The sequence below is a fragment of the Phaseolus vulgaris genome, chromosome 9, assembly GCF_000499845.2.
Source record: "Phaseolus vulgaris cultivar G19833 chromosome 9, P. vulgaris v2.0, whole genome shotgun sequence".
NCBI lineage: Eukaryota > Viridiplantae > Streptophyta > Magnoliopsida > Fabales > Fabaceae > Phaseolus > Phaseolus vulgaris.
Window position 1 is genome coordinate 19,577,651 of NC_023751.2, and position 27,822 is coordinate 19,605,472.

Consider the following 27,822-nt stretch of genomic DNA (forward strand, 5'->3'; position numbering starts at 1 on the left):
TTCTTAATTTTGTATACGGAATACTTACTTTGTCGGAGTATCTCTTCCAGATTAACTCCGAGAACATCAATAATTAAGGAAGAGAAGATTTATAATGAGAAAGTAAAGAAACAATCGAACAACCGCACATCAATCATTATACCAACCAATTCCATTTAGAAAAATGTTTTATTAACACTCTGTCACTAACACAGACTTGACACCGCTTGCGTGACATTAATTGACGTTGCAGACGTGACATTTGGTGAGGGTGTGACATTGACTCTATATTATAATATATGACCTGTAACACATAAAATTGGTTACTTATGTGACGTTTAAGGTTACCTACTCTTTATGAAAAAAAAAATCATTTTTTTTAATAAGAACCATATATTACATCGCTTAGATGACTTAACCAGTGTAATAACTCTACCAGAACTACCCAGCTACAAGTTCCTTCACATATACTGACACACGCAAAACTGGTTACCCGTGTGTCTGTAAGTAGTTACCTATGTGACGTTTATGACTCACCCACTCTTTATGAATTTTTTTTTAATATGAAACATATATTACATCGGTTAGATGACTTAACCGATGTAATATGGGTCATTCTGAATAAAAAAAAAAATATATTACACCGGTTGTTTCTAAAAACCGACACAATATATTATTTTTTACTTTATTTTGAAGTTCGCGCTGCTCATTCTCATACAATCTTACTCTCTCACGTCATTGAAATTTGTAATATTGTTAGAGGATGTGAATAAATCAGTACTCTTCCAAATATTATCTAAACAAACTTTATTTATAGATAAAAAAGAAAAGAAAAAGGGAAGAGGAATAGCACACCGTATATTGGAAGCAGCGGTTTCGGTTCAGATCTCCTGCAACACGCAATTGTCGTTTTAATAAACTCACGAGACAAATACCCTAGGGCAATTTAGGAATTGGATCCTATATAAATCTTCAGCCAGCAGCAGTGTTTAAAAACTATTTTCCATAAAAATAATATTTAATAGATTTTTAAATATTATTTTTTCTACCAGAGGCAGGTCAGCCAGGTAACGTAACACTGAAATTTGTGATGATGCATAAAAAATAGGCGTAAAAGATAAAAAACAGAACCCGCATAACAAACGACATCGTTTAGAATAATTAGTTTCGGGTTTTGTAATTGAGTTACTAACTTCGCTTACCTCCGCCAGCAATGGAGCTGCCGGAGTGCCCGGTGTGCCTTCAATCTTTCGACGACCGCGACGCAATTCCTCGTGTCTTGTCATGCGGGCACTCCGTTTGCGAAGCTTGTCTCGCGGAGCTTCCGCAGCGGTACCCGAATACTATTCGGTGCCCCGCGTGCACCCAACTCGTGAAGTATCCTTCTCAACAAGGCCCTTCTTCTCTTCCCAAAAACATCGACCTCCTCAGACTCTCCCTCCAAAATTCCCCTTCCCCTTCTAAACATTCCCACAGACACAACCAACGGTCCACGATCAATTCTGGTTACGACCACTCTTCGTTCTGGTCCCCTGAGTTCTATGATGCATGGAAGAATTGGATTCTCCCGCACGACGCCGTTTTAACCGAAGATCATTGTCTTGGCCAGCTCAGTTCGTCCAAGGGCAGGGTTTATATCGGAGTTAACCGCTGCGTGAGTCTCGCTCCGATTGTTTGTTTATCTCCTGGGAATGACTCTAAGTTTAGGTTTAGTTATGTTGCTTGGGTGATTAAGTGTTTGGAGAGGATGAGCGAGGTTGCGAGAGAGGAGTTAGCACGGATTCTAGAAGCTTCCGTGAGGCAGAGTAGGGTGTGCAGGGCTTTTGGGTTGTGGAGTGAAGGGGTGGAGGCGCCTCTGTATATGGTGTGTGAGAGGCAAAGTGGTAATCTTTTAGACAAGTTTGGTGAATTGGGAAATGGGTTTGTTGGTGGGAATGAGGGTGGTTTGGAGTTGGACGGAGGTGGGATTTTTAGTTTTTTAATGATTGGGAGGGGTGTATGTGAAGCCGTGCTTTCTTTGCATTTGGAGGGTTTGGTTGCTGGCTGTTTGGGGCTTTCTTGTTTCTCTTTTGATGAGCTCGGTGGGATTTGTGTTGATTTGAATGAGGTATTGGGGATGGGAAGGCAGTTGCATGCTGTTTCCGGTAAACATGAAAAAGAAGCAATGTGTAAAGATTGCTTGGAAAATGAGATTTTTGCAAGTCCTGAGGTTTTGTATGAGTTGCTGCACAAGAGGAGATCTGCTCCAGATAGTGGGCATTTGAGATATCCAATTGGGTATGGCTCGGATGTATGGTCGTTGGCCCGTGTACTGCTGTGGCTTCTTATTGGAAATGAGCTGCCTCGGAATAGCTTGGAAATGATTGAAGAAAATGGTGGTGATAGCACAGCTAGTTATGTGTGTTGGGTAGAGAAAGTTAGTTCTTTTTTGGAAGACAAACTAGGCTCTGAATATCTGTCACTGAGGAAGACTCTTTGCAAATGTTTGGACGTCAATCCAGGAAACCGTCCAGATGTGGTAGATGTAAGGAAGTCCATTCAGGATACGTTAGTCAAACCTCAATTTGAATTTCTGGGTAACTTAGAGGTCACAAAAAATAAGGATAGCGCAGGTCACTGTTTGGTTCTAGGCGAGCTGTGTCTGTTGCCTAAGGAATGGTCTGATGAACCACGAGAACATGAGTTGCGGGAAAAAGAAATTGGTGGTCAACCAAATTTTGTTCAAGATGGCAAAGACAAGTCTGATGAAGACTTTGCTGCTGGTTTATCTGGGGGACTGACTGAACTCAAAGATCTGCGAGGCCATCTTGATTGCGTCAGTGGATTGGCTGTTGGAGGTGTGAATTCTAAGTTTATATTCAAACTTTGCTATTTCTACCAAACATATTCAAACTTTGAATGTTTGGGTGACAATATCCTTAAGACTATAGTTATGGGGTGTATAATAACTCCATTCCATTTTGATATTGAAGTGGGTTGAAGTGTGCTTAAGACCTTGAAACAAATGATAAATAAGTTATTTGATAATTGACACTTGGTATGGGTTTGATTGTTTGAATGCCAGTTGAATGTGAGGCTTTTGAATTGATTTGGTCATAGTTTCTCATGCTTTCTGTACATTGCATTAAAATAGTTTGAAACCACAAGGTTCAATGAAACTTATAAACTCAGCTCTTATTCAGTTTCTGGATTTAGGCTGCTTCATCTATACAATTATACATGGTCAGAGTTTCACTTGTACTGTTCTGATCTGTTAGAATGTGGGGATTATGCAATGCAGAATTATATTTCGTTCTGATGAGTATTTCTTTAGTTTTGCAGGTGGGTATTTGTTCAGCTCCTCATTTGATAAAACTGTTCGCGTATGGTCCTTGCAGGTAACAATTTTAAAACAAAATGATGTGTCAACATTCGACTGGGCACATTCCAAATAGCATGATCTCATTTATAATCTTGGCACAAGGATCCCTTCATTATCGTTTCAGTAAATGCGTCAGAATTAAAAAAACTCTTTGATATTTTCTGAAAAATAGTTATTCAGGGTTCTTTCCCCACTATGTGACTCCATTAGTGGATACCTTCTGATAAATATTTAATGATAATAGCTAAATAAATAAAAGAAAAGAGAGGAAAATGGTTGGGATTTTTTTTTCCACTTGTGATTTGCTGGCTTCCCTTTTAACTTTAAGCTAAAACTTGCATACAAAGCATAACTAAGTAGGTCTACTCTGAAGTGGAATTTCAATATTAGAATTCTAATTTATAAAACAAAATGCTTCATGAATACTTTATTTTAGGGATGACAAAGCGGGACAGACTTTGCAAGCCTTCCTGCCTTGTGCTATTTAGAATTCTTGCATTCTTTGTCTTACATGGATAAATAAAAAATACCTTCTTGGGTGCTAGATTGTTATGCAACATCAAAGCATTATTTATGATGATAACAAAGTTTGAAGGCCCGTGATATTTTACTATGGATTGGCGTGGTTGTTATTGTATAAGCTGTTTCACGGACTCTCAGCTATAATGAGCTTTTCTCATTTACCATAAATTTATGTAGGACCTTTCTCATTTACATACATTTAGAGGTCATGAGAATAAAGTCATGGCTCTAGTTTATGTAGATGAAGAAGAACCATTGTGCATAAGTGGTGACAGTGGAGGGGGCATATTTATTTGGGGAATTGCTTCCCCTCTTAGGCAAGATCCCTTGAGGAAATGGAATGAGAAGAAGGATTGGCGTTTCAGTGGTATCCACTCCTTGGCTGTTTTCAAAAATCATTCTCTTTATACTGGAAGTGGAGATAGAACAATTAAAGCTTGGTCATTAAAGGTGAGTTTTTCTCTTTCTTTGATTGCTTATTTGCTACCTAAAATAAAAACTTCATTGGTTAATGCATTCTTTGGGTTTCTATACCTTTTCCCAGGATGAAACTTTGATATGCACAATGACTGGCCATAGGTCTGTAGTTTCCACACTTGCTGTGTGTGATGAGGTTCTTTACAGTGGTAGTTGGGATGGTACAGTTCGGTTGTGGAGTCTAAATGACCACTGTCCATTGACAGTTCTGGGGGAAGATACGCTTCCGGAGATGAAGTCTATCCTGGCTGTTACTGTAGATAGGCATTTGCTTGTTGCAGCACATGAGAATGGATGCATAAAGGTTTCTTATTTTTCCATATTTTTCCCCTTTTGAAGATTAATGATGAATTTTGTAGCTCACTTGAAGTCAAATATGGACTTGATCCATATAATTAACTCCTGTCAATATTGTTTAACATCTCTTTTATCATATGTTTGTTTAGGTCTGGAGGAATGATGTGTTCATGAATTCCAAAACATTGCATAATGGGGCCATTTTTGCAATGAGTATGCAGGGAAAATGTCTTTATACAGGAGGTTGGGACAAAGGTGTTAATATACAGGTAGAAATGCAAAATTCTGTGCTCTGTTTTGGAAATTACATGGCAATTTGCTCAGCTTATGATACTTTATTTAATATTGATTATTCAAATAGCGTAGAAATTCATTATAGAAGTTAGTGAATTGTAGGAATTATCTGGAGACGAGTTTGAACTGGATGTCATAGCATATGGATCCATTCCTTACAGCTCTGTTGCTACAGCTATATTATACAGCCAAGGAAAACTGTACGTTGGATATGCTGACAAGTCTATTAAGGTATTAATTCACTTCATTCAATTATTTTAATTTTTAAATTCAGGCCTCGACATGGTTTTAGTTTCTGTGCAAAAGCCGAATAATTTTGAATTTGAAGTTTAGAACATGACTTGTTATCACTGCATTTCTGTATTTTTCTTATGCTTGTGAAATCTTTTACACCTAACAGCTTTTGTTGATTTGATTACTCCAGGTTTATCAGTAAATAGTAAGAGTTTATTGGGTGCATCTGCTCAACTCATGGTTTGACTGCTCAAGTTGCAGCCAAATATTTTTTATTTTTCTTAAATTATGCATCATCCTTGTGATGCTAGGTTTTGGAGTGCTTGTTCATTCACATTTTCGAACAGATGCAGATAATATGATCCAAGTGATACTGAAAGGTGTTCAGTACATATTTTAAACTATTTCTTCCTTGGCCTTGATTCTTGAGGTTTGTATATAACTTGAAACTGTTTCGGTGTATACTTAATGTAATGTATATTATAGTAAATAATTCAGATCAGATTCAGAATACATGCCAAGTTTCAGTGCGGATTTTCGCGCCAGTTAGTTCTACTTTTTTTGTTGGTACAAAATGATTTCTCCCTTTTGGTTTTTGTAAATGTTTTTAAAACTAGACCTTTCAAAGTACTGAACCAAGATTTAAATTTTCAACCGAAGTCGAACCAGATATTAATATAATTATCATAAAAATTAAATAATATTATAATATCATGATTAAAATTATGTATTATTATTATTTTATTAAACTGGTTGACATGTTTTTCCAGTTTTTAACTCATTAGTCATTTGTCGATTCTTCGACCAATTTTCTTTAAGTTGTTTTTGTCATTTTTTTAACGTTGGTCTAGTTTTCATGAATTTACATTACCCTCTTTCCACACAAATACTTACAATAACCTTTCAATTTGCTATATTCCTAGACTTGATTGGTTTAAGAAACCCCTTAACCTAAATCAAAAGCCTTCCACTGTCCTAAAGAACTTTGCAGCAGTATGCTCAAACCTGTGAATTAATAAATGAAAGATGATGGTGTTAGTTTTATGGCTGCTTCTTCCTGCACTCTCCTATATGTTCTTGCACCCATAGTATTTTTTGCAATTATATTTTTGTTCTTCAGTTAAAAAATAAATAATTCATAAACTCTCCTTAGCTTTTTCACCTTACTCCTTCTGATTTCTATCTGTGCGCCATTCCAAAGACACCTCCAAAATGCGATTTTCACAAGTTAAAGATTTTTGTGTGGTGTATACAAAGTGTAGAAGCATTTTACTATACGTTTGTGATTGTGGGCATTCTTCTGTACTGTTTTTTTTTTTTTCACATTCTAAGAATATTTTGAATTAAGTAATTCGAAATTTAATTTTTGAAAAAATAAATTTTAAATTATAAAATTTGGAGGCTTTTTTCAGATTTATATAAAATTTCTAAACTATATAATCCAAAATGTCTATTTTCACAAAATGAATTCTAATTATATAATCCAAAAAATCTTTCCATTAAATAAACTAAATATATTTTAAATAAATAAACATTGACTATTTATAATCGACCTGTTGACTTTTGTCTTCATTATTTAAAAGCCATTTTTTTTTCAAAAGGTAAAAATGTAACTAATTAAAACCTATCACTTTCCTTTCTTTTCTTTTATTTGAAACTAAGTATAAATACTTTACATTTTTTTCACTCCAATATGAAGAGATATGGAAGCTTTAGCTATTCGAAACATAAAATAATATTAAGTGCGCAAAGACTTTACTATATTAAAAACTGTGAACCTAATAATTCATCGAGTTTTGATAGAATTATCATCCTCATAGGAACATTTTCCATAATAAAAATTTACAAAGAATAAAATAAAAATAAATTATAAGGACAAAAGCATATTTAAAATTAAACTGATTTTATAATTCAAATGCCAAAGCGTTTGTTTTTCCGTCACCGGAGTCCTCTCGGGCAGTAATAAACACCACCGAAGAAAACCATCGTGTGCTCATTTGCATTGCGCTAATGCGTTGAAGTTGGAAACACCAACACACCATTATGGCAGCGCTCTCGTATCCACCATTCTTCGCAATTCAGAGAATCACTTCCACCGATACCAACGCCAACGCTTTCTTCGTTCGCTCGCGTCCTTCTGTTCCTCCATGGCCTTGCCTGCGACGACGTCGTTGTGCACCCGCTCTCGTCGCCGTCGCCTCCGTTAAGGTGCGTTTCAGCTCTGCGTCCGATACCTGTTCGACGAATTGCCTTAATCACTTGTCACATCACTTCATTCCTTGTAGGAAAATATCGGCCGTGTTCATAAGCGTTTCACTGACTTCACGAGCTTGAATTATTGGGTTGTTCGCGACTACTACCGTCTCGTGAACTCTGTCAACGCCTTCGAGCCTCAGATTGAGGCGCTCTCCGATGAACAGCTGGCCGCGAAAACCTCCGAGTTTCGCCGCCGGCTCGCGCGAGGGGCCACGCTAGCCGACATTCAAGCTGGTTTGCTACTCTTTTATGCTGTTGCATCATTGCTCGATTGTTTTATGAACTTTGTTTGTATTGAATCGTAGTTAATGTTTCAGAGGCGTTCGCTGTTGTTCGTGAAGCTGCTTGGAGAAAACTTAGAATGCGCCATTTCGATGTCCAGGTTTCATTCTGTCATTGACTTGCGTGTGTATATCTCTTATATTGTGCTCTTTTGCATGTTTGGCTTGGACTCACTCAGGACTAGGGCACTGAATAATGAATTTTGTTGGTGTTAGATTATTGGTGGGGCAGTGCTGCATGATGGTTCCATTGCTGAGATGAAAACCGGGGAGGGTAAAACCTTGGTTTCCACACTAGCTGCTTATCTAAATGCCCTAACCTGTGAGGGTGTTCATGGTATGTGTTACTGCCAACACTCTAGAAGCTTGAATAGCTTGGGGAGTTTCTTCCGGTGCCAGCACTTGGCATCTCGAGAAATAAATTTCTCTAATTCTTGATTTCTTTGCAGTGGTAACTGTTAACGATTATTTAGCTCAGCGTGACGCTGAATGGATGGGACGTGTTCATCGTTTCTTAGGTCTCTCTGTCGGTCTTGTTCAGGTAATTTTTCTCTGCAGGTGATAAATTTGTTTTCATCTGCTATGTGTTTGGTGGTGAGATAGATAAGAGCACATGTTTATGGATGTAATATACGAATGGGCTGGGTCTAGTAATGAAGTTTTTTATTAATCAATTTGTGAAAACGCACTGCATGACCTTCTTTTAACTTGGTGATCTGATGTTTGCATGCACAGAGAGGAATGAATGCTGAAGAACGAAGAATCAACTACAGATGTGATATAACATATACCAATAATTCGGTAATTGCACTTGTCTGTTACTTATATTATTTGCTTTTAGATGTACATTTATTTTTTACTTATATTATTTTCTTTCTTCCTTTTTGTCCTTTTCTTACCTTAGGAGCTTGGCTTTGATTATCTGCGTGATAATCTGGCTGGAAATCGTGAACAACTTGTGATGAGATGGTAGAGTGTATTACTTGGGAAGAACTAAGTTATTTTCTTCTTTTTCTTTTGGTTTGGAATATGTTTGGTTACTGCTGACTATTATACATGAAAGCAGGCCAAAGCCCTTTCATTTTGGAATCGTTGATGAAGTGGATTCTGTCTTGATAGACGAGGGAAGAAATCCTTTGTTAATCAGTGGTGAGGTAGGCATAACATTAATTTTTAATTTTTCTTGTTGTGGATCGCCAAATCATTACCATCCTCTTTCATAACCAGGTTGGCAGTATTAAAAAGAATATTTCAACTGGTCAAGCTCAATGAAAGATGACTGCTTCTCCTTCTTTTTTGCAGGCTAGTAAAGATGCTGCACGATTCCCTGTAGCTGCAAAAGTAGCTGAACTGCTTATACAGGGCATTGTGAGTACATTCTCTTGCACTTCATAATGTCATTTACTCTGTTTTTCTCCGTTTTCCCATTCTGATCAGTTTATTCAGATAGTTCTATACACTGATTTTATTTTATTAACAGCATTACAAAATGGAGCTTAAAGATAATTCTGTGGAGTTGACTGAGGAAGGAATTGCTCTTGCCGAAATGGCTTTAGAAACTAATGACCTTTGGGATGAAAATGATCCCTGGGCAAGGTGAATATTCTTATACTTTAATAATTTGTTGTTCATTTAACATTGGTTGGTGTTTACTTGTTTTGTAATCCCAATGGTTGTTTGGCCAAAAGTAGTTTGGCATTAATCTCAGCATATCTTTATTCATTGTTTCCATTATGCTCTCTCTTTTTGATGAATTGTATAACATTAACATCACAATTACCTGTTATGTTTTTTTCTTATCTTTTTAAATGACAAAAGAATAAATTTATTCAGTTAAAAATAATAATATTGAAAAGGGACTGTCCTCCTTAAAAAAGCAAAAATAAAATGAAAACAAAATAGCATGAAAAATTAGACATTAATATAGTAAAACCTCCTGATCCCTCGACATATATGTAAATGACACCCCGGTAAAATGTGCTTTATATATTTATGTATTTACAACTTATATTTGTAATCATAATTTTTTGGGTGCATACACTTTCCTTGAGATCTAGATTAATTTATTATGATCATAATTGTTATATTTATTTAGACGGGGTGCTTCATGTGAAGTTTCTTGCTAAAATGTTGGAATTGTAAATTCCTGTCCAATCAGTTAAATTACATGAGTGGTAAGAGTTGAGTTACTGCAGATTTGTGATGAATGCTATAAAAGCTAAAGAATTCTATCGTCGAGATGTGCAATACATGGTCAGAGATGGAAAGGCTTTGATTATCAATGAGGTAATACATTCAAGGCTTCTTTAGGCTTTTAATATTATGCACATTTTACTTACGTATGCAAGCAAAGATTGGCAACAAAAAATGACACAGGGACACTGTTAGAACACAACCTCCTACTACAAAGGTATTTGAAAGAAGAAACAAGGGAGAGAGAAATACAGCTATTTTGATTTAATTCAAGTAGCTGATAGTTTGTAGTTGTTTTTAGGGGTGGCAAAGTGGGGCGGGCCGTGCCGCGGTACGCTGAAAAAAACGTGGGGCAGGTTGCTTATTTCAACCCGCTGGCCTGCATAGGCCCGCCCCGCATAACCCACCCCCTGCGCGGGCCAAGTGCGGGTCGGGGCGGGTTGGCCCGCATAACCCGCACAACTTTAAAATGTATAAATTTTTTTCTGCACCCCATATTTTCTTCACGTAGCCTCATATTTGACATTTCAAAATTTTTATAACATCTTACTACGCATGTCTCATGAAAATAATATTATGAGACCATTTACCTAATGCATCTAAATAAAAAAAATCAAAATTTTAATTAATTTTTTTTAAATATTTCTTATGCGGGTTGGCCCACAGGCCCACGGGCCAACCCTTATGTGGGGCGGGCTAGAAAAATCAGCCCGCAAATTCTATGCAGGGCGGGCCAAGTGCGGGGTGGGCCTATGCAGGGCGGGCCAGCCCGCATTGCCACCCCTTGTTTTATGGGAAGTTGTATATATATGCTTTTGCGGGTTTTGGTATGGGTAGAGAATCTGGACCCTTGAAGATCCAGTAGAGTTGTATCTATTTTTATTGTGTTAATTGAAAGAATTAAGTTCTCTTTTCCATTTGAGAATTATCTTCTTTTGAGTTTTCTGATCTAGTTTCTATAAACTAGTATCAAAGCTCAATCCGGGCTCTGTGGGTGCTACTCATGGTGAACACAAGAATGATGGAGTAAAGAGTGGAAGCTTTGGGGAGGGCTTTAGCTTGTGGTCTTCAGTTACTGGAAGGATTTGAAGAAAGATTAGATTCAAGATTGACCCAAATTGATGCGTATTGGGATGCCCCTCTTGTGCAACAGGATTCACAACGATTGGAAAAGATTGTTGAAAGATTTGTGAAAGAGGGAAGTGGAAAAAGTGCGAGTGCAGTAAATACCATAAACTAGAGGGTTTCAAATGAGATTGCACCGGAGGAGTCAGTAGGAGACGCGTTCTTGGGAATTAAGAGTTGTCATAGATGGAGGCAATTGCATATTCTTGTCTTTGAGGGAGAAGATGTTATGGGGTGGATAAGTAAAGTGGAAAGATATTTCCGTTTAGGATTACAAGAAGAGAATTCTTTGATGGAAAAGAGAACTGTGAATAATGCTTTCAATTAACAAAACAAAGACAGATACAGCTCCACTGGCTCTTTGAGGGTCCAGATTCCTCCCACTTATAATATTTTCTCTACCCTTCCCAAAACTTGCAAAAGCATATATGTATACATATGTGTGTGTATATACAACATTCCATAACAACAACTAACAAACTCTTAGCTACTTGAATTAAATCAAATAGCTGTATTTCTCTCTTCTTTATTTCTTTCATGGACCTTTGTAATAGGAGGTCATGTCCTAACAATACCCGGCCCATCATGTGACACCAAATTCAAATAATTGTATTGTAGTAGGACACAGACACACAACATGAGTAACATGACTTTTTGTTGGGCATACTGGTTGCCAATGCAAGGTTACTGGAGAAATGAAGTTACTTCTTTTCCTCCTTGGTTCTCAAAGTAGTAGATTTTTTAATTTTAAAACTGGATATTTGGGGGACAAACATCAGTTATGGATTGTGATTCTTGGCCACATGTCAGTTCTTTTGCTTTCTAAAATTCATTTTAGGAGAAACTCGTGGCTACAATAAGATACTTTTCTTTCAACGATTCAGAGAGGGGGTTCAGTGACAGCAATTGATTAGTTGAAGTAGAGAAAAATGTACTGATTGACATCCTAGAAAACGTTTTATTTTATTTTTTTAACAAATGTATGCATACACATATTGTATTTTGTTTTACAAGCTTGTTGTTTTGTACTCTGAAATCTTACATGCTACAGTAGTCCATTTTTGTTCTAAATTCACTGGCAGTATATACCTTTGATTTTATAAATTTTGCATTGTCTAAAGAAGTGTGAGCAGACTTGATGCTTTAGTGTATATACTTGATATGCATTCACTTTGTATGAGATATGTTGATTTCAAACAAAAACAGTGGAAACTGGGTTAACCTAAGGGTCTCTTTAGAATGGTGACAAACTGTACTAGGGGCTACTAATTGTCCGCCCTTGCTTAATGTGCAGGCACATAAAATCTCCCTTCTGTTATGCCGAAAACATCATCTGTAACCTAATTGGATGTGATATACTTAGCTTCTGATTCATGAAATTGTAGGTCATGATTTGAATTTTATTTATGACATGCCTCAGCCTTGTTATGGGACAACACTCTTCTGTTATTTAGGACAGTTGAAAGTTTATGATATGAATATGCTAGGTTAGGTTTTTTATGATCCAAGGGTAGGATATCTGGTTGACTATTGATACAGCAAAAAGTAATGTTAGCGAGGGCAACCATCACCTTGTGAATTAGTTTTTGGGGTTTAGTTAGGTTTAAACCCAAACTCTTATATCAGAGCTTATTCTAGTGGTTTTTATTCTACTACTCACAAATGTCAAAATATTTAAAGTTCATGTTTGAAATGTTTAATTTTTGGTGTAAGGGGAATGTGTTAGAGATTTGATAAGCACCCAAGTATTTGAGAAACCTACCCTCAAAAGCAAAGGGGAATAACATAAATACTCCACTGAGCATTTCATACTACTCAATGTGAAACTTTGGCATTCCATAATACCCAAGTCCTAATCAAGATCCCACATTGATTAATGATATGATAAAAAATAATGTATGCGAGTGGAGGGAAACCCTCGCCTCATGAGGTAGCTTTTGAGTGAATTTCTGTCTAAGCCCAAATTCTAAGAGTTAGCAAGATGAGAATGAATGGTTATTGAAGTTGTTTGAGGGCTAAGTGGGTCGCTTTTGAAGGCAATAGAATGGGTTTAAAGAGGCTATTTTGATGCTGAGAAATGGTACCTGCAAATTGGGTTTGCGGCTTATATGCTGTTTGCTATCTTCATATTTGAGCAGATTACAAAATTGGAGTACTAGAGAATAAAGTAAATAATACAGTTGAGAATTAGCAACGTTGGCCTCACGCCCAGAGTTTAAATGCATCACACAATGAAGAAGTCAGTAATTCCATCCCGTTGATGTAATCTCATAATATTATAAATTTTAGGGTAAAATATGTTTTTAGTCCTTGTAATTTGTAAATATAACTTAATTTGGTTTATCACTTTTATTCATGTTGTGTTGGCTTTAGTCTTACAAATTTAAAAAGTTTGAAGATGATACCTACTCCTCGTCACTATTTATTATTGACATGACATGCATTTAACTTGCTACCTTAGTGTTTGTTGTTTATATGCATTATTAGAAACAATTTTATTTATTCTCATATTATATCTTTATTATTAGAGAATCTCCTCTATTTGTTGTATTGATTTTGTTTTCTCTATAAATAAAACATTGTGCTGTCTTAGAAAAAAAGTTTCAGTTCAATGTCTTGCTCTTTCCTATAGTTTATCAAATCATATTTAAAAGGAATACAAATATATTTAAGTCTAAATTTATAATTCATTATTCTTTGCTAATTGGATACAACGCTTAACAAAATTAAAACTCGTGTACATTTGTCTAAAACTTGGGTTCAAGTTTAACAACTAGTGAAATACATGATCAATGACATTTCCTGGAGCTTGTACACCTTGTCTGATTTGTAGGACAACTCAAACCCGTTGTACTGTTACTATATGATAAAACTGGAGGATATTTGGAAAACTATGCCCAATATAAATGCAAGTTTCTGTTTTTATACACTGTAAAATAGGATGGCTATATTCTACTATGTAATACAGGGTTGTGCAAAACAACTCAAGCTTGAGCACATTAAATATATGCATTTGCTTAATATTTCAACAGTAAATATGCTTGGCTAAGATATTTTGTCAAGGACCAACTATTCCAAAAATATTTTGGTTGGTAATGCATTGAATTAACTTTTTTTAGTATAATCTCTAACATATTCCCACTTTCAAGAGCCCCTTGGGCCTGAAGTCTGGACTGCTGGCGAGATGATTTTACCTTGTGCTGAATTTAATTTAATTATGAATAATAGTGGTGGAAAAAATAAAATTATTAACAATTTGGTCATTAGAGGCTTTGGTGCCATATTGAGGAGTAATTATCAAGTTATCAGGTTGAACCAAATGAATAGTTTTATATACATTATTGTTTCTTGTATTTCTAGTAACAGTTTGAATCTTTCATTTTCATTTATTAATTAAACAGATATTTTTTCATTTTCTTTTGTTTGCTATTAGTTTTCTTAATAATATGATGAATCAAATTTTGAAAATTTCTCAGCTGACTGGGAGAGTTGAAGAGAAAAGGAGATGGTCTGAGGGGATTCACCAGGCTGTGGAGGCAAAGGAAGGTTTGAAGATTCAGGTATATATGTGGGTTCTTTGATTTCTGTATCATGACAATTCTCGTCATAATTAATTGATTCTAAATTTCAAAGGTTTAAACATGCACAGGCAGATTCTCTTGTTGTGGCACAGATCACATACCAGTCATTATTCAAGCTCTATCCAAAGTTGTCAGGAATGACTGGAACTGCCAAAACAGAAGTAAAGATTTATATAGTTCTGACATTGCATTAAAGTTTAACTATTACAATTTGTGCTTTTATCAGTTCATGATGGCAATATACATCGTTGCAGGAGAAGGAGTTCTTAAAAATGTTTCAGATGCCAGTCATTGAAGTGCCCACAAATCTTCCTAATATTCGAAATGATTTACCAATTCAAGCTTTTGCTGTATGCCATTTAATGGCTTCATAAGTATCTGTAGTTTCAATACAATCATTTTTCCATGACAAAAATCATTATTTTAACAAAGTGTATGATTTTTCTATTAATAAATTGTTCAAGACTGCTCGTGGGAAATGGGATCAAGTTCGCCGAGAAGTTGAATATATGTTTAGACAAGGTCGGCCTGTCTTAGTTGGGACTACTAGGTAAGTATTATGGCTGTAATAATGGATGCTGTCTATCACTGAGATGTGTTTTGCATTCTTCTAAGAACATAAACTTTTGGGGGATTTGATTCTTGACAACCATCTTCTCTTTGTGTTACATTATTATTGAACAAATGGAATTTAATTTGCTTAAGTTTTGATGATTATGTGTCTTGGTATCAGTGTATGTCTTTTCAGTGGTATAGTTTTAAATCTTGCTCTTCTTTACCTATCTTTGTTTAAATTAAGCTACCTTTTCCCCATCATCATGATACTTATGTTGTCATTGTTGACTATTTACATTGGATTCTTTACTTATCTGGGATATATATTGCAAATGTTTATACATAAGCTTTCCTGTTCTTATAGTCAAGTCTTGCGACTTTGTAGAATGATTGTCTTTCATTCTCTTTCCATATGCAGTGTAGAAAATTCAGAGCTTTTGTCTGGTCTGCTTAGGGAATGGAATATTCCTCATAATGTTCTGAATGCTAGACCCAAGGTTTGTGAAATTATAGATTGTTGGTACCTTCAAAAGCATATGCTATCTTTTTTATTCCACGACTTAGTGTTTCAACTTTAAAGTTTTGCTTACCTGACTAGCCCTCTTCCGCCTCATTTAATGCAGTATGCTGCAAAAGAAGCTGAAGTTGTTGCACAAGCAGGACGGAAACATGCCATTACCCTCTCTACAAATATGGCCGGCAGGGGCACAGATATAATCCTCGGAGGAAATCCAAAAGTAGGTTTCCGAATAAGTTTTTTATTTGTGGCTAGGTTGTGACAACAATATGACCTAGCATACTTTGTCTATGACTGCCTAAATGGTCTAGAAAAAAAAATAAATTCTATTACTTTTTTAAGCAGGTGGTTTTTATTGGCTTAATTATATTTATGGTCCCTCTAAATTGGATTCTCTGATTTGTTTCTACTGAGGTTTTTCGAGCCATTTAATAAAATTTGGTCCCCTTTTCGTTTCTTCTATCCAAACCCCTCAAATTCTCTTTTTCTACTAAAAATATTTACAAATTGAATTGAATTGATTTTTTTTTGTACAAAACCCAGCAGCCAAAATATCAATTTCACCCAAAATAAAAAGATCCTAAATTTCTTTTCATCAAACCCTGGTTCATATCTTATAAAATTCTTCAAATTTCGTTAAGTTTCCACTCAATTTCATATGTTTAAACTTTCACAATATTTCATATCCCAATTCCATTATACACCTCCAAATATTTGGATAGAAAATAATAATTGGAAGTAGAAGGAAATCAATGTGGGTAGGGGATTAGCTCCAAAAAAATTGAGAAACCAAAATTGCACACATTCCAAACTAACTGAAATAAAGTGCAACTGAGCTGTCACCCCCCACCCATTTGACATGAGTTGGATCTAAGAAATGACTTTATACATTTTCTTCCTTGTCTATATAGATGCTTGCCAGAGAAATTATAGAGGATAGCTTAATTTCATTTTTGACACGGGAGGATCCAAAAAACATTGAACTTGCAGAGGAAGCTATTTCACAAATGGTAATTATGTCTTTTACCTATTGTATATTAATTTTCTTTATTTAAACTTTCAGTTTTTCAATGAATCTTTTGATATAGGTGCTTCCAAAGATAAAGGTTGGTTCATCATCAATGGCCTTACTGGCTAAGACAACCCTAATGGGTCGGTGGTTCTACTTGAGAAATTTTCTCGTTTCAGATGAAATTATGTTTATTTTCGTCATAATTACATGCTTTTAACTTGTGTTGTATTCTTTGCAACATGAATTATTCAGCAAAATATGTATCCAAAAGTGAGGGTAAAAGTTGGACATATGAGAAGGCTAAATCTTTTATCTTGGAGGCTATTGAAATGAATATTTCATATAGTTTGGAAGAGCTGGAGAAGCTTGCTAATGAAGAATCTGAGGTCTACCCTCTTGGTCCAACTGTAGCACTAGCCTATCTGTCAGTTTTGAAGGATTGTGAAGAACACTGTTTGAATGAAGGTTCCGAGGTAAAAAGGCTTGGGGGACTTCATGTGATTGGTACATCTTTACATGAGTCCCGGAGAATAGATAACCAGGTGGGTACTTGCTAAGAACCCCTTTTCAGAATTAAAAATGTTAAAGCCTAACAAGAGATAAAAGTACACAAGGAGAAAAATATTCTGAATTTCCTCTATTTCTGAAAGCTCATTACAAGCCAAGAACCATGGTATACAAGTGCCTCTCCAAAGGATATTACTCTTTGCACTGTAATCTTCAACAATATTTCCCGAAAGTCTCCTTTCTACCTAAACGATGTTCATTTATAGGGAAAAACTGAATCAACTAGCTCTCCTAACTTCCTGTTAAACTGTTACCCTTTGACCCTTTCTTTTTTATGGTTTCCTTAAAGGTTGTTGCTCTGACTTGGTCCTTACAGTACTTAGCATGGTAAAAGTCTAACATTCCAACATGTTTTTTCTGTATTGCTTGCTTTGGATGATTAATGGATGGGAGATGTCAAAGTCTAGCATTCTTATATAATCCTTGTGAAATCCTTTATTTAGTTAGGGAGTAAAGTGTTAAATTGTTTTGAACTGGGAAAAGCTATTTCCCATAAAGAATCCTTACTGTGTGTGATGGCAGAAAGGGGGAACAGTGCCTGCATAATGTGAAGTCTGTTAGAGACATTTAACTTTGGATATAACCATATGTCATTTGATTGTTATTGTTTTCTGAACTTGTGTGTCTTTAACTTCTGCAGACAGATAATTATAGGGCAGATTCTATGATCGGACTCCTTAACTAATTTGGCAATCCATGGCTAATTTGGTTTCAGCTCCAATGATGTGATTCCTTGACTGATTTGGCTATATACAAGGAATTTTTTATATACAGTTACTGTCCGATCATGAATAATGTTAGCTTGGTATCAAAGTGTTATTTACTTGTATATATACAAAAAACATATAGGGTAGACATATTTGAAACATCTAACAAATATTAGCACCTACACGTCCAATAGGATATTATTTGGGCTTCTCGAGAGTTTGGGACAGTATACTGAAGTTCTACTTAGCTATTTTAAGTACCTCAATCATGGAAAACTTATCCTCTTCTCCATTTATTCGTAAAAATATAATTTTTTAGCACGATTGTTCTCACATCTTGTAATAATCTTTTATCTAGCTGCGTGGCAGAGCAGGAAGGCAAGGGGATCCAGGATCAACACGATTTATGGTCAGGTAGTGATCGTACACTTACTCAATTCTCAATCTTACTCATAGGCAAACTGTTGTTTTGATTATTGGGTGCTGTAATTGTTTTTTGGATGATGTGATAAGTGCATGTTTGGTTTGACATTGAATTAATTAAACGTGATGTGATCCACATCCAAGCTGAAACTACTTTCAGTAGCTCCCATTTTTTACATCTCAAACGTGGATCCAAGGTTTCAAATGCCAAACCACACACACTGATATTGTAAATTGAAGACAAAATGAATACATGGCAACAAGGCATTGGAAAAGGGAAGTGTTATAATCTTGTAGATGTGTTAGAATCCTATAGATATATAGTAATTAATGATATTATGATCAATTGATGATATTAGGAATATTATTGAATTTTTGTTGCTCCTCTCTCTGATGTGTTCTAAGCACACAAAAATTATATGCATTCTCAGTTTCTCTCTTTTCAACATGATATTTAGTCTAATGAGAAGGGAACCCTAATTCATGTTTTTCTTGTGGACCCACTACTCATAGGTGTAAGTTTCTTGAAACTTGTATTTCTCTTTTTCCCTTGTGTTTCATTGTTCACCGCAGCCAGTGTCACTGTTCCTAGCTGACAACTTTTTGGCGAGCTTTTTCTGGCTGACAATCACAATCAGTGGCATCACCTTGTTGTGCGACAATTAAGCCCAACAACCACTCTTCCATAGAATGACTCACCCTCATGCCACCAAACCCCTCATCGTATCTCAGTGCTGTGTTTCGGTGGTCATCTAATATTGGGGTAGAGAGAACCGTGCTCCCTCTGTTTTGTTTGCAGCAAGACATTTTGTTTTAAGTTGGGAAAATTAGGGTAGACACTGCAGTTCTTTTTTAAGTAGGAGTGTATATCTGCAGTTTTTTTTAAGTTGGGTTGCATATGTTTTTTTTTGGTTGGGCTGTAGTTTTTTTTAGTTAGGCTACAGTTCTATTTTAGTTGGAGTGCATATGTGCAACAATATTTGGGATACTTTGTAGCATTTACTAAATGTGGTTGTTTTAGTGTTGTGCAATTAATTACTTTGAATAATTTTATTATTAATTTTTTTTATCTGAAGTAAACTCTTGCGAGTCTACGAGTCGAGATAGACTCTCGAGTTTGATAACCTTGGTCATTAAATTTTCTGATTTATTTCTGGGCTGATAATGAACACTTTTGTTTCAAGAACAATTTTGTTGGTTGATATAAAATCTGAAAGGAATTGGAAGGTCAAATTAAAATTTCTTTCTATCTGTGCATTTGAAGTTTCAATATACTTTGTTTTTTATTTAACTATTGATGTATAAATTTGGATTGATGTCTTAATTTTTGGCTTAAAATGGAAAAACCTTGAGTTTTATGGATGAACTATTGAATACTATTTTCTTCTTAGTACTGAATTTTGAGGGGAGCAGGATTACTGGGTGTGGTTTACTAATAAAGTGATGTCAGTTAGTTCTCACACTATCTCATCATGGTATAGCTTGCAGGATGAGATGTTTCAGAAGTTCAATTTTGATACTGAATGGGCTGTGAGACTCATCTCAAAGATTACAAATGATGAGGATTTGCCAATTGAGGGTGATGCCATTGTAAAGCAGGTTATTATCTATTTATTATTGAAATTATTATGTTTGATAAGTAAATATTTGGTCTAAGAAGAATTTAGGGTGTTTAATCATTTTCTTGTTTTTTAGTTTTTAAAAGTAATTTTATAAACTAGTTTTCAAAAACTAAAAATTAATTTCTAGATTTTAGGAATGGGGAAAGAAGACGGGATAGTGCAAAGAAGTACATGAATAATAGAAAACCGAAAGTAGAAAACCAAAATAACTTATAAGATTTTCTAGTTTTTTATTTTATTTTAACAACTGAAAGAAAGAAGTATTACTTTTGAAAACAACTTTCAGAAGCTATTCATCAAACCATTTTTTTTTCTTGTTTTTAAAATCAGAAAACTGTTTTCAAGAATTGGAAACAAACAGGCCCTTAACTCTGCTTTTCTCCTCTTTTGTTTCTCTTTTTTCATGATAAATTTCTTCTTTATTAACCAATACAATAAAATATTGATTGTTCTTCTATTTACATACTTTCTTTTCCATGTGGTCTCTTTTCCCATATTTTTTTATTCATGTGTCTGTCATATGCTGTGCTTAAAGAGTTTCATCTTTCCAATGCTTTTTTTATAGCTTTTGGCGCTGCAAATCAATGCAGAAAAATTCTTCTTTGGCATAAGAAAGAACCTCGTTGAGTTTGATGAAGTATTGGAGGTATGTTTCGATTACTTAGAGGTGTTTCAAAAACACACATTCCAGCGAGGTTATGCAATTAGTTAGATGTTGTCTACTCTAAGTAATAACTTCTATTGTCATATTCTATATTGATTCAACTTAGGAAAACTGAAATTATGAATACATTCTGGAATGAAACAGACTTGTATTCCATGGCAAGCTTTGTTCAATTATTAAGAATAACTTGCAATAGTATCAGTAGTAGTCAATACCACGCGATAGCACTGCAATCACAGTCCACAAGAAACAATGAAAATGAAGTTGATAAAAGAATAAATGCATTAAAGAAGATCAAATTGAATTAAGATGTGGTCTCATATTAGAATAAGAATTACAAGAAAAAAGAGGAAGAAAACAAGCATAAAAAAGAGATCAAATTTTAAATTTGAAATTCAAATTGAGCCTTTAGGGATATTAAGGCAAGGAAGAGTGTTGAGAATATATGCCTAAATATTTGGAATTTGAACTAGTTTTTAGAAGTTTTTTTTTGTAATGTTTCAATTTTAAAAACATTGCTTAGATAAAAGAAAGATATCATATTATTTTTTAGATTTAGGAAGATTGAAATATTGTTAGTATTTGATTTTTGTTACATTTTCTCTTTCTATATATAGAGTCCTTGAATTAAATTATTGTTGAAGCTCCTTCACATAATATATCTCTTATCCTTCTAAAATATAAAAACCAACATTATTAATCATATGTTAAACTATTATAAAACTATAAAGTACTCTACAATATTTAAGAGAGAAATGCTAAGAACACAATCTTTTGAATACACTTTCTTAAATTTATTAAAAATCACAATTTTGAGGGTCTCACTTATTTAACGAGTCTCACTCGTGATTTTGTAGTTTTCAATCAATTTTAACCAATAGTAGAAAGTGTGATATTTACACTAACGTATCAATATAGCTAAATTTATGAATAAAAAAATGTAATTATTAAGTAGAATTAATATATAATAATAATGGGAACTGGTATTAAGTTATTGAACAGACTAATAGTCTCACACCCACAAGACAGGATACCTTGTGTCAAGAAAATTCAATTTATACCACTTAATAACTTTTTATAATCAATCTAACAGTCAAACCATTGACATTATCTTTGTGTTATTAAGTATGTCAATTTTCACCTGAATTGGACATTTGTTGGTATGATATCTAGCAATGAACATTTATTTGTATTTTAAATAGCACATTATCTCTAAAATTGAGGTATTGCATGAAGTAATAATCAGCTTTTAATTTGAATAAAACTTTGTGAACTTGATTTGCTTTACAAAAATTTCGTTTTGAAAGTTGGATTTTTTAACTTCATGTTCTATAGACAATTATTAACATGTGTAGGTGCAAAAGTTTTCACTTGGTGTCAATTGATCCGGCATACTGCTATTGACTACTGTAATAGCATCATCTTCTCTGAAATATAAAACAGATACAGGGTTCAACACACATTTTCCTTGGCACACTTTGTCACTTGATTTCATTTTGCTTCTTCTTGCCAAATCCCCGAAAAGGAATCTATAGAAATTGATCAAATTAATTAGTACAAACCAAACACTCTGAAAATACAAAAAATAGTTTATTCCAAAGGAATCACAAACGGGCCCAATTTCAGATTTCGATCTACATGACATATATATCAGCTGAGAGAAAGCAATATGGGCCATCTAACCTGCAGAATGTCATTAGTATTATAACAGAATGTTTTGACCTTAGAAGAAGCTTTAGAATTCCAGGTTGGCACATCCAAGGCAAGCTTGTGGGAGAAGGTTTGAGAAACTAAAAGTAATATTGGAAAAAGAACAGTAGAATTTTTGGTTCGTATTCTCATATCAAGATTAAGAAAGAAAAGAGCACAATCAAGTAAGGCCAAGAGGGGCTGAAGTTTATTAGCTTATCTATCATATTGGGTTATTAAAATATGGAAATTCCAGGATCATGTAAAGTAAACAAATCTTTGATAGGAGAATTGTGAGCAGTAATGGACAAAGAAATCTAAGAAGGGACATCACTCTTACTCCCAATATCTAATTTTTGAGCCATCTCCTGTTTATAAAGTAACCAGAATCTAAAATTAAAATATCATTGAGAAATAAATTTCTGAGGACTTTATGTGAGTCACATTCACGAACGTTTAACTGTGGATATGTATGTATATATATATATACACACACACACATATATCTCAATTTTTTAAAACACTTGTTAGATTAAACTTGAAAGTAGGCGAGCATGCTCTTTTGTCGTTGAATAAAAGGTCACCCATCTATCTAGAACAGAATTGTAAGTTGTCTTCAAGTCTGCAAAATCATTATCAACTAATTTGTTTTTGTATTATTCTTTTTTAAGGTGCAACGAAAGCATGTTTATGATCTAAGGCAATTAATCCTGACAGGAGATGATGAAAGCTGTTCCCAACACATACGCCAGTGAGTGCCTTTAAATTTCTCAATCGTTGCTGTTAGGTTTAAGACATATATGATGAGTAGTTTAAGCTATTATTACTGCCCTGTAGGTGACTGTAAAGTATTAATTAGCTCTAAAGTAGATGATTCTGTTTTGTAATTAATACTGTATACAGCTCATCTAGTAAACCTATAGTTCACTGCTAGCCTTCTTCTAAACCTATAGTGCCAAGCATCTTGTGCCTATCCCATTTGATAATGTCTATCAAAGGTTATTGGAATGCCACCTTAATTGTGGTCATCCGTAACCGACCTTAGTTGCAGCCTCTTTGGAGGCCTCCTTAATTGAAATTTCAAAAAGCAGTGTTTAGTTCCATATCAACTAGAGACATGACATGAATAGAGCTTATAAAGCTTGAACACTTCTCATCTTGTAAATCATTGTTTTAGAGCTGAATTAAATCTTAAGTCCAAATTCTATGTTGGAATCAAGTCTTATTCTGGATCCACTGTTGCCAACTACATTGCCACACTCTAGGCATGTAGCCTAGGTGGGTGTGAGGAGTGGGGGAATGTTGGAAATTTTCCTTAATTGTGGTCACTCTGATCCAGTCTTAGCTGTGGCCTCTTAGGGAGTTGCCTTAATTGTAATATCATGAGTGGCGTTGAATCTCACATCAACTAGAAATATGGATTAAAATTCAATACAGCACATGAATTTTGTCCAGTCTTCACATTATAAGTTGGTTTTGTAAAATTGAGTTAGACTCTAAAGTCCAAATTCTGTGAGGGATGATGAATCTTGTTCTGCCAGGGAATCCCAATTATGTTCTACTGTTATTTATACTGATAGGTATGAGGCCACATCACTTTTATCGTTTTAATTTTTAGCTATTTTTCAGGTTCTTTTATTTTTAGTTTAAACTTTAATGGCCCTTGTGTTTCATTCTATTTGTTGAAACAATCTTGCATTTTGATGTCTTATTTTATTATTCAATATTAGGATGAAATTCATTTGAGGAATGGTCAGACTCAATCTTCCCAGCTAAATATCTATTCCAAGTCTTTACTATTTCTTTGGAGCATGAACAATTTCAGTTCTTGATATGAATCACTACCCTGGCCTGAAACAGTTATTTCTTTTATGTCCTTGCTTTTGCCACTATCCTAATTATAATTTCGTGTATTCATTAAAAACCTAAGTTCTAACCATACTCTACTAATATTGTCTTGATACTATCATACTATGATATAAATTATAACTTTACCTTCAGAGTCTGAGTTGGGGCTCAATAAGTAATATAAAATGTGAATTAATCATATAATGCACAAGAGTTAGCAGTGTTGGACCTTTTCTTTCAGCTTATAAGTTATAACATAATAGTATTAATCATTTATCCCAGAAAAAAAACTACTGTTAGGGATCCTGACCTGCCTAGAAAAGGATGCTGAATTAGCTTGGGTCTTTTACTTACTAGGGTGTTGACTGTTAAGAATGAAATAAGAGTTATTGACTTTTGTTCACCTTTTGTGATTGGGGTTTATTCTTATGAAATTATATTTTCTTTTCTACTGCTCTTTCCTCCCTTCTTAGATTTGTGTGTACTGCTTATAGGTACATGCAAGCAGTGGTTGACGAGATCGTCTTCAATAATATTGATCCAGTGAAGGTGGTTCAACCTTTCCTCTAGCATTTTGTATATCTCTATTCATGAATTCCTTTAATCCATTGCTTTCAATGGATTTTGTAGCATCCACGTAGCTGGGGTTTGAGTAAGCTCTTGAAAGAGTTCGTGACTGTTGGTGGAAAGCTGTTGCATGGTAGGCTTGTTTGCTACAGCTATGACCCTTCAATTTGATCTACACAAATATCTCTTTACTTTCTGTGTTTGGCTAAATCAACTTTTACTTTTTCTAAAGATACGCTCAAATGTTTCTGGCAGAATCTTTTGGAGGAATTAGTGATCACACTTTGCTTAATTCACTTGGGCTACTGAATGATGTGAGTTCAGTTGATATTGTAAACTTTTCTCTTCCAAATATGCCAGCACCTCCAAATGCCTTCAGGGGAATACACAGGAAGAGCTCATCATTAAGACGATGGCTTGCTATTTGCACAGATGATTTAATTGGGTAAATTACTTAATTTACTGTGGATTATAGAAGTTTAATGGAGTTCTAGTACTTACTGATCATTAGCAAAATGTAGGAATGGGAAGTACCAAACCACTTCTAATCTTCTTCGCAAGTATCTTGGAGATTTTCTGATTGCTTCTTATTTAAATGTTGTTGAAGAGTCTGGTTATGATGAGAGACATGCAAAGGAAATTGAGGTAAGATATTCTATTCAACTATTTTTTCTTGAAATTGAATATTTTGATTGTTGTCGGTATATTTACTAACGCCAAAAATGGCTGCAATCGTACAAAAAGTTGTGTTAGTACCGTACTCGGATCATTTCATTTCAGTGCAATTGCATCCAAAGATTTCAAAACCAATATTAAAACATAATACTTAGTGCGCTCCGATCCTGAATATAAGTGACTTCTAACATAATCACATGGACCAATAAAAATAATTAATTCAGTTGATTTTCTTTATTTTTTAAAACAGTGTTACCATCTTACCAACTTACAAATTTACCTAATGACTTAAAATCATCTTCTTGTTATTTATTAATAAAACAAACACATTCTTAATATTTATTAGGAACAAAGACGGAAAAGAAATTCAATGCTTCATAGAAACTATAAAATGCCTTGTAAAAAGGACTACCTATTTCTTTTAAACTATGCTTTAAACTTTTATATTAAGGATCAGAGGTAGTATCTCTATGTTAGGATTAGTCATAACCACTTCTAGTAGAAAAAAATTAGAAGAAAAATTGAAATGAAGAAGCTAAAAACTAATTTATGCACAAGTTAATTTTTGAAACTTTTTTCTAGATTTTCTCTAAAATCTGATTTTTAACTTACGCATAAGCTAAGCTTTTGGTAAACCTGTTTCATTTTTTTTTCAAGTGTTTCAAGATAAATTTGTGCAAACAGATCCTACGTACTATCAGCTGCAACTAGGCAATGAAAAATTGAAAATAGGTTCTAAAGAACCATTTTGATATAATGACCTAGGACGGAAATTAACATAGAGCCCTTAGAAGTTAGAACAATAGTTTACCTTAAGTTAAGAGGAAATGAAGTGAGGGTGCCTTAAGTTTTACACCATTTGCTCATCAGTATTACCTACTGTTTTTCTATCCTAAACATCTACACCGTAAACACAAGGAAATTTTGATTTTTGACAATTACTTGGAGATATTAGATTTACAAAGTTATTATCCAACATCTGTACTGTTGGGAAATGATGCTGCAATAGTAATCCTACCGTCCTACACAGTCATTGCCTATCCTTTAAAGTAGAAAAGGAAATAGAGTCTTGCTACAGAACTAATGAATAAAACTATCCCAATGGTTGTTAGTAATTAGTATTTGATACTTTTTTTCACTGTGATGAATGCTCCTCCCTTTCTATTGATTTAAGGGGATCTGTATACGAACATTACGCTCTTTCCTTTGCAAATTTGGACAACCTTTTGTGTTTTGTCCAAATGGTAAATTTTGCATTGATACCATATGCATTGTAAGATTATTTTCTATTACATGTTTTGGCTCACTGTATTCTAGTTGCTGCTTGTTATGTCTAGTGAGTTTTCAGTTTCTCTATCTTAAAAAAAGTAAAATATTTATTTTATTTAATATTTTTTGTTACAGAGAGCTGTTCTTTTGCAAACTCTTGATTGTTTCTGGAGAGATCATCTTGTAAACATGAATAAACTCAGCTCTGCGGTAATATTCCTTTTGCTCTCGTAAATATTTGGGCTTTCTTACCAGCTAAAGGCTTATCTCAGAGTTGTGACAGGTGAACATTAGGAGCTTTGGCCATAGAAATCCTCTTGAAGAGTATAAGATTGATGGTTGTCGGTTTTTTATCTCAATGCTTAGCGCCACTCGGAGGTTAACTGTAGAAGCACTGCTGCGGTATTGGACATCTCCAATGGAATCCGAAGAACTATTTTTATCATGAAAGTTGATAGTTCAAGAAAATTCTGCAAGGCCAATTTTTTGCACAATGCTAATGTTGTTTCAACTAGTCAATTGGTTTACGTGGTGTAGATGCTTAAAAGTTACATGGCTTTAGGAGCACAGGTTCCTTCATCTCCCAGCAGTGTTATCCTTCTCCTGCTTTGTCAAAATTACAAGGAATATACCTGGAGATGCTCACTAAAAAATCGTCTGTTGTCATGAGCGTACACCTTATTACATAGGTATCACGAGATAAAAAAATTTAATTTCTGCTTTGCTTGAGGCTTGGAGAACGGTCTTAACCTTTTCCCCCTTCCCATTTTTGACAGGCGAAGCAATCAAAGAAGCCGATCCTATTTATTTCAATGCTTTTGCTTAGTTTACATGATTAAAATGAGGTTTGCATGATGGACTGATGGTGCCTGGAGCTTAGCAAGAGCTATGCCTAATACGGACCAAATGTCCTTCCCATCCAATTTGTTCTTCCATAAAGAACACCAGGCTATTTATGTTATGCACAATCCAGCATATTATTTTTTTCTTTGGCATTGGTCATTGTGGATCATGTTTTATCCCTGAGGGTTTATACAAAAAATTACAGAATGTAAAACATTAAGCATCTATAATGTGTATAATATAATGAATTACATTTGCAGTTCA

At 34.6% G+C, this 27,822-nt stretch overlaps 1 protein-coding gene across 2 annotated transcripts; it reads left to right on the forward strand.

The window, feature by feature from the left end:
- The first annotated feature begins 1,001 nt into the window (after positions 1-1,001).
- Positions 1,002-27,822, forward strand: LOC137823189 (protein translocase subunit SECA2, chloroplastic). Of its 2 annotated transcripts, XM_068628354.1 has the most exons (36): positions 1,002-2,816; positions 3,301-3,356; positions 4,040-4,312; positions 4,407-4,643; positions 4,786-4,905; positions 5,033-5,161; positions 7,450-7,654; positions 7,738-7,802; positions 7,918-8,038; positions 8,151-8,242; positions 8,437-8,502; positions 8,606-8,670; positions 8,768-8,855; positions 9,004-9,069; positions 9,182-9,297; positions 9,897-9,987; positions 14,496-14,579; positions 14,669-14,761; positions 14,855-14,950; positions 15,065-15,150; positions 15,574-15,652; positions 15,779-15,892; positions 16,584-16,682; positions 16,761-16,824; positions 16,937-17,226; positions 18,317-18,372; positions 19,863-19,980; positions 20,569-20,649; positions 23,028-23,107; positions 24,699-24,753; positions 24,835-24,904; positions 25,027-25,216; positions 25,293-25,416; positions 26,851-26,925; positions 26,999-27,404; positions 27,492-27,822. In XM_068628354.1, the coding sequence occupies exons 1-35, from the start codon at positions 1,193-1,195 to the stop codon at positions 27,161-27,163; spliced, it is 5,433 nt and encodes a 1,810-aa protein (XP_068484455.1). In that variant the 5' UTR covers positions 1,002-1,192; the 3' UTR covers positions 27,164-27,404; positions 27,492-27,822. The 2 variants fall into 2 exon arrangements, with proteins under 2 accessions (XP_068484455.1, XP_068484454.1); XM_068628353.1 differs by lacking the exons at positions 1,002-2,816; positions 3,301-3,356; positions 4,040-4,312; ... (1 more) ...; positions 4,786-4,905; positions 5,033-5,161 and adding an exon at positions 6,922-7,372.

What these genes read in the sequence shown, in the direction of transcription:
- LOC137823189 (XM_068628354.1), top strand. Translation starts at nt 1,193, where the DNA reads ATGGAGCTGCCGGAGTGCCCGGTGTGCCTTCAATCTTTCGACGACCGC. An exon ending in GCTAGCCGACATTCAAGCTG is followed by an intron (nt 7,655 to 7,737) that starts GTTTGCTACTCT and finishes TTAATGTTTCAG; the next exon opens with AGGCGTTCGCTGTTGTTCGT. An exon ending in TACCAATTCAAGCTTTTGCT is followed by an intron (nt 14,951 to 15,064) that starts GTATGCCATTTA and finishes AAATTGTTCAAG; the next exon opens with ACTGCTCGTGGGAAATGGGA.